This window comes from Acartia tonsa, chromosome 3 (genome assembly GCF_053477335.1).
Source record: "Acartia tonsa isolate MP-2025a chromosome 3, ASM5347733v1, whole genome shotgun sequence".
Classification (NCBI taxonomy): domain Eukaryota; kingdom Metazoa; phylum Arthropoda; class Copepoda; order Calanoida; family Acartiidae; genus Acartia; species Acartia tonsa.
In genome coordinates this window covers 48,220,721-48,233,322 of record NC_137262.1, presented here as the reverse complement: position 1 = coordinate 48,233,322, position 12,602 = coordinate 48,220,721, and the positions used below count along the sequence as shown (strand labels likewise).

General features: G+C 31.0%; 2 protein-coding genes across 2 annotated transcripts; both read left to right on the top strand.

Moving 5' to 3' along the window:
* The first annotated feature begins 35 nt into the window (after nucleotides 1-35).
* On the top strand, nucleotides 36-3,253 carry LOC145314446 (zinc finger protein 711-like). Its single transcript, XM_080154340.1, has 4 exons — nucleotides 36-943; nucleotides 1,396-1,537; nucleotides 2,190-2,257; nucleotides 2,730-3,253. The coding sequence occupies exons 1-4, from the start codon at nucleotides 51-53 to the stop codon at nucleotides 2,854-2,856; spliced, it is 1,230 nt and encodes a 409-aa protein (XP_080010466.1). The 5' UTR covers nucleotides 36-50; the 3' UTR covers nucleotides 2,857-3,253.
* Nucleotides 3,254-3,260: 7 nt separating this feature from the next.
* Nucleotides 3,261-12,536, top strand: LOC145314927 (uncharacterized). Its single transcript, XM_080155002.1, has 16 exons — nucleotides 3,261-3,427; nucleotides 3,700-4,442; nucleotides 4,787-4,935; nucleotides 5,126-5,465; nucleotides 6,070-6,188; nucleotides 6,397-6,537; nucleotides 6,904-7,045; nucleotides 7,290-7,481; nucleotides 7,847-8,450; nucleotides 8,734-9,215; nucleotides 9,672-9,780; nucleotides 10,165-10,355; nucleotides 10,848-10,941; nucleotides 11,479-11,578; nucleotides 11,690-11,831; nucleotides 12,295-12,536. The coding sequence occupies exons 1-16, from the start codon at nucleotides 3,307-3,309 to the stop codon at nucleotides 12,490-12,492; spliced, it is 3,867 nt and encodes a 1,288-aa protein (XP_080011128.1). The 5' UTR covers nucleotides 3,261-3,306; the 3' UTR covers nucleotides 12,493-12,536.
* The last annotated feature ends 66 nt before the right edge of the window (nucleotides 12,537-12,602 follow it).

Sequence of the window (12,602 nt, the reverse complement as noted above, 5' to 3'; positions counted from 1 at the left end):
GTGAGTACCCGTCTCACCCCTTTAGTTCTCTTTGAAGAACATGTCATGGAATGATAATATATTTATGGAAACGAAAATATGACCTTTACAATATTGCTTCATCTCTACATAAAACTTTAGTTGATGACAATGACAACACTAATGATATTGACTGGGAGGATGAAGATTTTGGCGGTGAGTCTGATTTGGACAACTCGGACAAGGATTCTGATTTCATGAGTGAAGATTCTGCCAAACGAAAAAAGACTGGAAATGAAAATGGATCTGAGCATACTTGTCCTATATGTAAGAAAGTTTGTCCAACTGTCAGAGGTTTGAATATCCACCTGGCAAGACACGCCAGCCCCGACGAACCAAGAAAAAAAGTTAAAAAGGAGGGCAAAGGAAAAGATGTTATCTGTGCTGAGTGCGGCAAATCATTAAGCAGTAAAAGACGGTTGCAAGAACATATAAAACTAAAGCATGGCAAAAACAAAAAATATTCATGTAAAGACTGTGATAGAGAATTTAAAAATGCTTCAGAATTACGGACACACAATGAAGAATTACACAAGCAAAAGAAGGGACCAGATATGTGCCCGGAATGCGGGAAAATGGTTCATTTTAGCTCATTGAAACGCCATAGACTAATCCACCTGACAAACATAAAGTGTGATTTATGCGGGGCGAGATGTTTAAACCAAGAAGCTTTGGAATTGCACAAAGAAAAGCATGAAAAAGATCCGGAGTATTGCAAGAAAAAGGAGAGAAATATTCAGTGTGAAACTTGCAATAGGAAATTTTTTGATGTGATTGAATATGGATCTCATGTGTGCAAACATTTTGCATGTGATTCTTGTGATGCTAAATTTGTGATGGAAAGAAACTTAAGAAAACACAAAAAGTTTCATGCCGGTGAAAATATATTCTCCTGTGATTTATGTGAATCTCTGTACACTAAAAGGAATGGCAACTATTTAGTTTATATCATTTAGGGGAGTGGGGGGGGGGGGGTGGGTATAAAAAAATGTAAAGAAATTTTATAAAAGGCAGGTGTATTTTCTGCACAAGAAAAAAATTTTTCCCCTTCTGTAAAATATTTCCCCCTCACTGGTTTTTTTTACCCTAAGGTTGGAGAAAAAATGGAAAAATAATTTTAGTACTCTTTATTTTATTAATTTGTTTACTCCTCCCACATATTGTTTATTTCCCCGTTCCTCATTCAGAATATACCCCTAAAAATAGGTTAATTTGGATAAAGGTAAACAAATGAGTTTTTTTTTATCTATTAGTAATGTTTTCATTTAGGAATAATGGAAAGAAATTTTCGTTATTCTAATTCTGTACTGTCACATGATAATTATCAGCCAATATCTAGAAATAAAAATGTATTTATTAATAGTTGACCACTTACAGAAAGGAGTTATTACGGCATATGAGATATGCTCATGATCCCTCTCAAAGAAAATACAAATGTGAAATGTGTGGTAAAAGTTATCTCAACAAAACCTCTCTCAATACACACAAAGCTATTCATACCAATGAAAAGTCTTATAAAGTAAGTTTTACTTCTTTTTATTTTAAATATATTTAATTATCTGTGTTAGTGAGAGCTAGTGATTCTGAGCACCTTCCAGCTGTGACACCGAGTTATTTGTGTGAATATACTAGGTTTCTGATTAATATTATTATAGTTATATCAACTAAAAGAATAAAAGTTTCGCCATGGTTTTATATAAAAAACTTTGAATGTTAATTATTTTATGGCGCAATATCATCAAATGTTTTGTTAAGTTCAAAAGACAAAATAAGATTACACGGCAAAAAATCATCAAATGCTGTAAATTGCAAAAGTACATTAATTAAACTGTTTACCTACAATATTACAAGTTACCACCCCTTATTCTAAATATACATTGTTCATTAAAATAATATACTTTTATGTTTTAAAGCTTTTGAAACAATAGTTAGAACTCAACAAAACATTTGATGATAATTTCACCAAAAAATGGTTCATCATTTTAAAGTTTCTTTTATATAAAACCATGGTGAAACTTTATTTTGTTTTAAAACCATATTAAACATGAACCTAGTATATTTATTCACTAAAAAAATAATAAGGATCAATGCTGGAAGGAACTTAAAATCATTTGATCTCGTTCGTGCATAGTCCCTTTAAATATTTTAAAGTTTAAAAGTATTTTATCTAGTGTGATCTTTGTGGCAAAGGATTCCATCAAAAAGCTTCTTTGCACATTCACATGAAAAGTCATACAGGGAAGAATAAAGAAATATAAATCAAGCCTTTACCAACATTCAAATAATCAATAATATATTTATTAAGCCATTCAAACACATAAAAAATAATATGTCAATTGTAAAATTATTTCAATTTATGCTAGCCATGAACAATAACTGAACGTAATTTTGTTTTTGTTGTGCCTTAAAGATTTTTTGTAAACCAGTAGATCTGTCCTTAGAGGGGAAACAGACTACACATTTTTTTAATGAAAAATTTGTTGAGGGTTTTTTAGGGCCATTTCTTGAAACAGCTAAACTCTCTTTAACCTTTCCATGGCTAGTATATAGCTTATCAAAAATGAAAGGTGATTTTAGCTGTAAAATCGTCTTACATACACAAATATATCTTCTTATCAAGTGTATTTTAAGATTCAATAGTACTCTAGTAATAAGAAATAATTACATTTTATATTGTCATTTGTCCAATTTCTATATTCCCCGAAAACAGGTGAAAAGCCATTCCCCTGCCTGGAGTGTGATATGATGTTCAGAAGCCTGACAGAAATGAAGAAACACAGAGAGTCACAGAAATGCTCTGGCTTTAAGGCGGAGGACCTCACTAAATCTGAGATTTAAAGTTAATTGAATCAGGAACTGTTACTTATAGAAATGGTTTCATAAATACAACAGCCTAACTTGTAAAGATCCGAACAACCGAATCTATGCAAAAGAAATATGAAATTATAACTCTACTTAGATCTTTGATGATTTTATTTATAATTGCATTGTCTGATTTTCTTTTCCTATGGAATAAGGATATTTATTTACCTAAACACTTACCTATGCATTTATATTCTTTGATTTAATGTTTTTTTAGATAGATATTTTTTACTTGACCAATAATTTACACACCTTCCACAATTTACATAATCATGCATAAAAATATAATTGACCGTCTTCTAAAACATGTATAGTATAACTTAAACTAGATTTGTTGAATTCGATTAACGAAAATCTTCATAATTATTTATATTTCAGATGTAAGATGTAAAAAATCCGCAAAACGTAAAAAAAAATTCATTCAAAATGAACAGCATACTAGAAATTTACAATTTTAATTACACACCACCAGAAGACATTCCTAGTTTCTACTCAAGATTTAAAGCTCTAGTCATTAAAAACCTGAAGAGAAAGGGCCATCGAATAGGTAGGATAATATGATAAGAAAAACTAGTTTTTTAAATAGGTATATTTTATTTTGCATTCATCATATTAAGATGAAACGTGCATTGAACACTTGAATGTAGTTTTGAATATAGCAAAGCATTTGACAAAGCAATTGTCTTTTTTTATAACCAAATTCAATCTGATTAATTATTGTTCTATTATTGCTTGAAGCATATTCCGGCATCGTATTTATTTTTAAGAATTTAAACTGAAGTTGTTACAATTTACTTATCAATTTTTCCATGATAATAGGAGGTCTAGAACTTTTACAGGACGAAATTTTAACCCCAACATTTGAAGACATTGTTTTGTTATGGTGCTTGGAAAAAGTTGATTCTTCCTTTCCCGGCAAAATTAGGAAAAATTTTGGAGAACAAATTAATAGTGGAACTCCCTTGAAAGAGCTTGAAATTGAGATATTCAAATATTTGTCAGAGCATTATTCATCATCTATAGAAAGTGATCGTCATATAGATGATATTTTATCAACAGTCAACGAAGACTTTGTGATTAAGCATGAAACAAATATAACTTTTAATAAACTAGAAATAGAAACAATAAAGCAAGAATTACTTGAATGTCAAACCAAAAATAACAATGCAATTGATAAAGATATCCCAATAGAAGATATTGCTAAGATAGAATGTGATGAGGAAGTATTTGCTGACAATGTTGACCAGAACTCTGAAGATTACCTATCAGACGCATTAAATGATGATCTTTCAGACATTGACATAGAAAACGGCAAAATAGAACATTCATCAATAAAAGAGGAAGATAGTGAAAATCTAAAGTTATTGCAAAACAAAGCATCTGCCATTAAACAAAATTCTTTTCAAACCTGTGATATATGCAATAAGAAACTTTCCAGTAAACGCAGACTGAGAGAGCACTTGGAATCTGTACATAAGAAAACATTTACATGTAAGCTGTGCCAAGAAGTTTTCCCGAGTAGAAAAGATTTGATTTTGCATCGAACAGAAGAACATAAAAGGGTATGTATGAATATTTTTTGTGTAATATTTTTTCGCTTGGAATTAAAATTTACTTACTGAATCATAATTAATAAAGGGAGAGGTAGGTTGTGCTAAAACTCCGTAAAGGTGTGAGTTTTAAGGCTTAAAAACAGCAGTAGAAAGATAAAACTTATGTTAACTTTTTAAAAAAATTTGTCTATAGTTCTTTTCAATAAGGAATACACATATTTAGTGAATATTATCGTTCTACTACTGTTTCTAAGCCTTAAAACTCACACCTTTACGAAATTTTAGCACAACCTACCTCCCCCTTTGTGTAAATTGGGTGGTGAAATGAATCATTAAAATATCGTTTTATTTAGAAATGGAAGGCTCCAATTCCTGTGTCGTGTGACCTCTGCGGAAAGGCATGCAACGGCAAGAGAAGGCTAAGAGAACACTTGCTGACAAAACACAGTAAAAAATCTTGCAAATTATGTGATGAAACTTTCAATGGCATTGAACTGTTAAGGAAAGGATAACTGATGGATAGATCAAAATAATTTGCTGAGTTCAAAAATCAAAAATGATATTTGGGGTATTCGAGATGGATTCTCCTGTAAGTTGTTTGGTCTGTAATTTCTTCTAATGTTAAGGCGTAAATTTCCTAAAACTAATCTTCTTTCAACATGCAAATGTACATCCTTTATCCTTATGTTTAGACAGCACAAACAAGAAGTCCATAAGAAGAAATGGGTGAAGCCAGAACGTGTTATTTGTGATACATGCGGCCGTTCGTGTGCTGGGCAAAGACGACTAAAAGAACATATTAAAAATCGGCATAATAAAGAAAAATTATATGCTTGTAAGAACTGTGATGAAATATTTGAAACAAATGATGATCTGAAGACGCACAAAGTACAAGATCATAAGCCTACGAAGAAGCCAGCAGAGATGTGTCCCCATTGTGGGAAGTTGATAAGGTCTCGATTGAAACGGCATATTCTAACGCATATCTCCAATATTGGTTGCCATCTTTGCTCTGAAAAATTTATTTCGCAGGTAATAAACCTCATTTTATTATAAAATTGAATGCTTTTGTGAGATCTGTATTCCAGTGTTTAGTGTACTTTTCACAGTTCTATGAGTATATGGTTCGATACTGATAAAAAATACAAAATATTAATTGTCATCATATGTTTGTACCTCATCATCAAAATCAATCAACCCATTAGTCAATAAATTATCATAATTAAGACAAAACTCAACTCACCCGGTCATAATTAAATGCTTGTTCTCAAAGCAGCAACATATTTGAGATCTCCATAATACATACTTCAGTTTATACATCCAATAGACAAATAAGAGAAATAAGCGCCATCCTGATATGTAGGTATTGTGTGCTTCTTATTTGCAGATAGGCTTTGTGAGTCTTTGTAAAGGTTCGTGACTACATAATATATTATCAGTTTATTGTTTCTTTGACTTTCTCGATGCTTTTGATAATCAGTTGATGGTTCTTTTTGGTTATCTAAAACAAGAGAGCATTATTAGCTAACTTGTTATTTTTTATTAGAATGATTTTTATAACAGTTGTACTATTGTGTTTTATGCCAGTATATAAATTTAATTTTTTAATGATGTCTACACTCCTTTTCATTATTAGGAGGATTTAGACGCCCACTTGAAAAAGCATGAGGAAAATCCTGAATACAGACGCAGAAAAGAAAGAACTATTCATTGTAACACTTGCAAGAGAACTTTTGTAGACGAAAATGACTTTAGGTTAATATCCATTATGTTATTTGAGAAAATCGGTAAACTACCTAGTTTGTATCAACCAATCACTATTGCTGTACACAACATTTTTAGACTAAAATAAGTATAAATCAAAGATAAATAAAAACCCAATCTCTGGAAACAGTAATAAGGTAAACAATAGACATAATAATATCATTAAATAATCAAAATATAATGGATAATATAAATGTAGATCGCATGTATGCAAACATTTCAGCTGTGAAACTTGTGATATGAAATTTTTAATGAAAAGAAACCTGGAAATGCACAAAAGAATTCATGCCGGGGAAACTTTGTTCTCTTGTGATTTGTGCGAGTCATTATTTGTTACGAGGTGTGTATATTTGTTTTACTTTTTGACAATTTTTTATAATAATCATCATATTCCATTGATTTTTGGAACAATGATTCCTATGAAAACAAAGTACTACATCTTTAAAAATGTAGGTATGTCCTTCTGTAATAATTTAAATATAAGTGACAGTATCCTTTATTTGCAGTTTGGCGACAAATTGTTATACAATTTTGTTTAGACTTCTACATTTATATTATGCTAGTTAAGTTCTACTCCTCTTTAAGTAATAAAGTTCGTTTGTCCTATCGTTTCAAAGCTTTACTTTTATGGATGTTGTAATCTTTTTTACCTACAGATCTTTTTTCAATAATTTTTCTCCATAAAAATATAAAAAACTTTATGTAGGAAATCTCTGTATTGTCACAAGCGCGCGTCTCACGACCCTGACATGCGCAAGCACAAGTGTGACGAGTGCCAGAAAGCATTTCTTAATCCGAGTCAACTGGAGAGACACAAACTTACACATTCTGGTGTTAAACCCTTCAAGGTAAGATATGTTGCACTACATTTACAAGATTATTTTTTTGTCTTAAGACTTAGAAGCTCTAATTATCAGAAAGTCCTCATTTTTTACTATTTAGCTTCTTTTGTGAATCTTAATGCTTTGAATTAACAAAGAGGGTTTTTCTGCTTGTTTTCCGTAAAGTGAATTGTTTTTAAAACTGTCAAACAGGAGCAGTTACTTTAATGGATGGTATACAGCTTGGAAGTGACACGCCTTCTTTATTTAGTGCACATCATGTGACAAGGCATTCCGCCAGAAAGCAGCTCTGGATACACACATGAACTCGCACACAGGCTATCGACCCTTCCCCTGTCTTGGATGTGACGCCAGATTTTTCGGCCTCCTGGAGATGAAGCGACATAGGGAGCAGAATAAGTGTGGCTTGAAAAAAGAGGAATCTATCCTGAAAATCGAAAGTTGATTTTAATGCTCAATTATGATTTTCTACAAATCAAAATTTTCTCCTTTATGTAATATTTTTTTGTGTGTCTGTCAAAATCTCTGAAACAGCTTAGTTGATTTTATTTTCCATAGCAGAAAAGCTTCATACAAACCCTTAGATAGTTTCAAAGTCAATCTTTTTTAAAAATCATTCTGTTCTTAAAGAATCCCTATTTCAGCTCCTTAATAAAAATCATTTTTGAAATGCTAAATGGTTTATTTACTTGTGAAAATGTCTGTGATTTATTTGTTATTTTAATTTGATAATTTTATTCTTTTTATTATTTATTTACAATTGCATTGAAATAATATTGTAACATTTCAGAATGAAAATGAATCAAGCAAATAGCAAATGTTTATGATTTTAATGTCTTGTCATTCTTAATTTTCAACAAAATGGAGGAAACTGAATATTTTCAAGAATATAAACTGGAAACAAGCATTGAATCTAAAAATATACCCAAACAGAATACAATACTTGATGCATGTGATAATGAATTTGACAACAACAACAATATTTTTCAATTTTACCAACAATTTAGAGAATCTATCAGTAGCAATTTAAAGAAAACAGGGTATAGAATTGGTGATTATGAGCTATTACAAGATGAAATTATAACTCCAACTTTTGAAGAAGTTATCATACTGTGGTGCCTTGATAAAGTACAACCAAACCTTTCGAGGAAAGTTAAAATTGCATTTAATGATAAACTTACTGAAGGAATTTCTATTCATGAATTCAAAAATGAAATTTTCCACCATTTCTCTGGAAATTATTCACTGGAAGAAAAGAAACAAAAATCTGTGAATGGAAGTAAGTGCAACGTCTGCGACAGACCATTTATAACCAAGTCTGATCCTGACCTATCAAATATTGATCCCTCTACTTTGATTAAAGAAGAAGACATAGAAATTCATGTTAATTCAATACAAGATTCAATAAAAGGTAGGAATAAAGGAAATAGGCAAATTGTAAAGAAAATTTAATTATTCAAGAAAAGAGGCATAACCATTAACTAAAAATCGAGAACATATGTAAGAAAAAAACTTAGCATCTTATTTTTTTACAGGGATATCATCTTTTTCCTTTAACGAAATATCAACATAAACAACTGCTTTCAGTCTCTTGTAAATGTAAAGTGTGACCCCAATAAAAAAATTTAGAATCAATATACTTTTGGATAGTTTCACACTTTTTGAAAACCTAATTCCTTTATTCCTGAAATCAGGCGAAGAACATTTTCAAGAGTTACTAGAAGAAAATGGAGAACTTGATAATTCAGAATTAAATGGTGAAATCTCTGAAAATGAGGAAAATTTAGACAACGATGATGAATCAAATGACGCCATTTGGGTGGCTGATGCCTTAGAGAAATATGAAGCAGGGGAAGGTGATAAACCTAAAATTAAGATGAAAAAACGCAGTGGGCCTTTCGGAAAATATAACATGCCAATAAAATGCGATTTATGTGATACTTATTATGCAGGCAAACGACGATTGAAGGAACACATGGAAAGAAAACATGAAAAATATTTCAAATGTAAAAAATGTGGCGAATCTTGTTTTGGTATAGAAAATCTGCGAAAACATCGGGAGGAAGTTCACCAACAAGCACCCAAAAAGACGCGTGGACGAAAGCCAGGAGATAAATTGACTGAAGTTGTTTGTGATACTTGTGGTAAATCTTTTACTGGAACCAAAAAATTACAGGTATGGTCTTATTTATAATACATAGATCTTTAATATTATTGATAGCTTCTACTTTTTTTTCATGGTATGATCTAAGTTGTCAATCCGTTTAGTAAAAAAAACTTAATGAATAAATATTAGTTTTATTTTCATTCCCTATACCAATGAGCATTCAGTATGTAATTTACTTTGTCCGTCGGTCTGTCAGTCATGCTAAAAGATATCAATATCTGAAAATATAAAATATTTAAGAAAGGTTTCGTGATTATTATCTATTTTTTATTTTAGCAAATCGTTAAATCATTTTTGTGCTTCGCTACTTATGGATATTTTCATCCTTGTTTATTAAACATATTGCTTTTGTAGCTTTACTTTTAGCCCTACAAAGTTTTCTTAATATTTTCAACTCAAGTTGTCTTTGTTTTTTTTTATTTATATTAAGAGTAAATATTGTTACATATTTATGTTTGGTTTTAGGATCATATAGAGAGAAAACACAATGCCAATTTTGAATGTAAAACATGTGAAGAAACTTTTAACAATCATGATGAACTAAAAAATCACAAAATTAAAAATCACAAACAGGAAAGTTTAAATGGATAAGTAAAAAAGTAAAATAGATTTGTCCAATTCTTGGTTTGTTATTTCGATTAAAACTTATGCAAGCAATACAACAATTTGATGTAAGACATAAGACTAGTTATTTATCGCATTACAGCCTTACAAGGATATAAAACTGGTTATCTTATGATTATACATTTTTATATTCGTAGAAAACTGGATAGGTATAATACGATGCTAATAATAATTTTTCAGTATGGCTGAGGACGGGTTCTAATCCACTGGATATAAAAAGGTTTTGAAGCGATGCTGTATAAAGTATTATGGTTTAGCATTTATTTATTTTCTTTATTGGACCATCATTTATAGTTCTTTTATTTATCCAATTATCCTAATAAAATAAATCAGGTATCCAAAAATGAAATGTGTCCTCACTGTGGCAAAATAATCCGTCAAGATGGTATGAAACGCCACATACTCACCCACATCTCAGATATCTCTTGTAAGCTATGCCATATGAAGTTTCTAACCAATGAGGAATTAGATGAGCACATGAGAAAACATGAAGAAAATCCAAATTATCGCCTCCTGAAAAAGAAAGTTTTATTATATTTGACTCAATATCTGAAGGGAAGGTGTAAAACGTAGTGAATGAATATCATAGATGAATAGATGGGGGGGGGGGGGGGGGTTATAGTTTAGATAGAGTATAAATTTACAATCATATAAATAAAAAATGACATTTGAATATATTTAGGGAAAATATAATTCAGTGGGAAATATAGAAAAAAAAACATAGCTTTATATACATAAAAACCTAATAAGACATACAGACAAACCGACACGTTTCACTTTTTAGGTCCTTTAGTAATAAAGTAACAGGATGTCTGTCTGTTTGTCTGTACCAAAGGTAGCTTCTCATAGGTCCTGGAAGGTTTATAACTACTTTGGGGGAGTGTACCACCACCCTCCGAAGAGAAATCGCCCCTTGAAGAATATTACGCCCACCAAAAAAAATTAATCGAAGTTAATCGAAAAGGTAACAAAAATAAATTAAAGTCAAATATAACATATCATTGAAATGGCAGGAAAACAATTCATTGTGATACTTGCAAGCGAGCATTTGTTGATGCCGAGGACTATGGACATCATATTTGTAAACATTATGGCTGTGATCAGTGCCCAGGTTAGTGGCGCAGCAGCTATTCTATAATTAGGTTTGGTATGCACGTTCTGTAGATCTGTTGCCTATGTGTAAAAGTTCCAAGGTAATAGTGTTGATGAACAAGCTATTAAGAAGTTTTAATTATAGGTAGTATCATATAATAATGACAACCATTTTTTGTAGTTATTTGTGTATTTATGAGTTTAGCAAAGCATTGAATTTTTTCGTTTTTAGATATAAAATAATGTACTGAAAGTATTATTTTTAGTAATTTATGTTCCAGTATGGTTTCGAAACCGTCTGATATCCGCTGGATGAAAATCGGTTCTAAGCCATACTGAAAAACCAAGCATAGTATCTCATTACAAACAATTTGAATATTAAAATAAAAATCATGAAATTAATACCTACCAGTTTTGTTTTACCGAGCTTCAACTCCTCGGGCCAAAAAACTGCTTACAATTTTTCAATTTCAATATCCACAGAAAGCTGTCTAAAATACGATGCGATAAATAACTATTCTCAATACCTAAAATAAAATGAGGATTCTTTTTCTAGAAAGATTTATGATCAAGAAAAATCTGGACAAGCATAAACGTTACCACACAGGAGAGCCAATATTCTCATGTGAATTATGTGAGGCCTTATTTACCAACAGGTAAGCTTTAAACGAACTATAAACTATGTTATATGATATATTTTAGACTATTTGTAATGATATTTATAGTTATAGTTAGAAGTATAGAGATTAAGTACATTTGTGGTTTAGGAAAGCTTTGTATTGCCATAACCGAGCTGCCCATGACCCAGACAAGAAAAAGCACCAATGTGATCAATGCCCGAGAGCTTTCCTCAGCAAATGTCACCTAGAGAGACACAAACTGTCACATTCAGAAGTTAAAGGTTTTAAGGTAACTTATTACTTTATATGAATTGTGGGAGTTTAGTTGGTTAGTTGTCATCATTAAAAATCACTTATACCCTAATCTTTATAGTTAGAATTTTAAATAGGGGGACATTGGACTGTAAATATTGACTGTAAGTATCCAATGTTTTTAAAGTACATTATCTTATTTTTTGGCAAAAAATTGGGGTACTTTTATTGTATTTTAATTGGTTAGTTAAAACTAATAGTATCAAAGCTTTTCCAGCAAAGATTTTATTTTACAGAAAGGGTAAAATATGTTTATTTTTATATTAGAAGTGTAATAAATTTTTCATTGATTGATTGAATCAATCAATAAATTTTTCATGCATTGTCTTATTCCTAATTCCTTATGATCTCTTGATTTCATTTATTAATGTTTACTCAAGTAGACTAACTGGTGCTTTTAAGTTGATCCAAAATTGCTGTAGTGGTCTATTTTATTTCAGTGTGAGGTGTGCCATAAAGGTTTCAAGCAGAAGCTTGGCCTTAGCAATCACATGGCCATTCATACAGGAATAAATCCGTTCCCCTGTGTTAGCTGTGACAAAAGATTCCGCACCTCCATCCAAATGAAGCAGCACCGAGAGTCTGGCAAGTGCTCCATGAAAATGGAGACTGTTGTATCAACTAAGATAGAGAGCTAGTGTATCAACGGGTTATCTTTATTTATTTTCATTATTCTTAACAGTTACCTATACCTATTTATTTTAGTCGGACAAAAGATACCTTTCTTACCATGAATGGTTATAAAGGT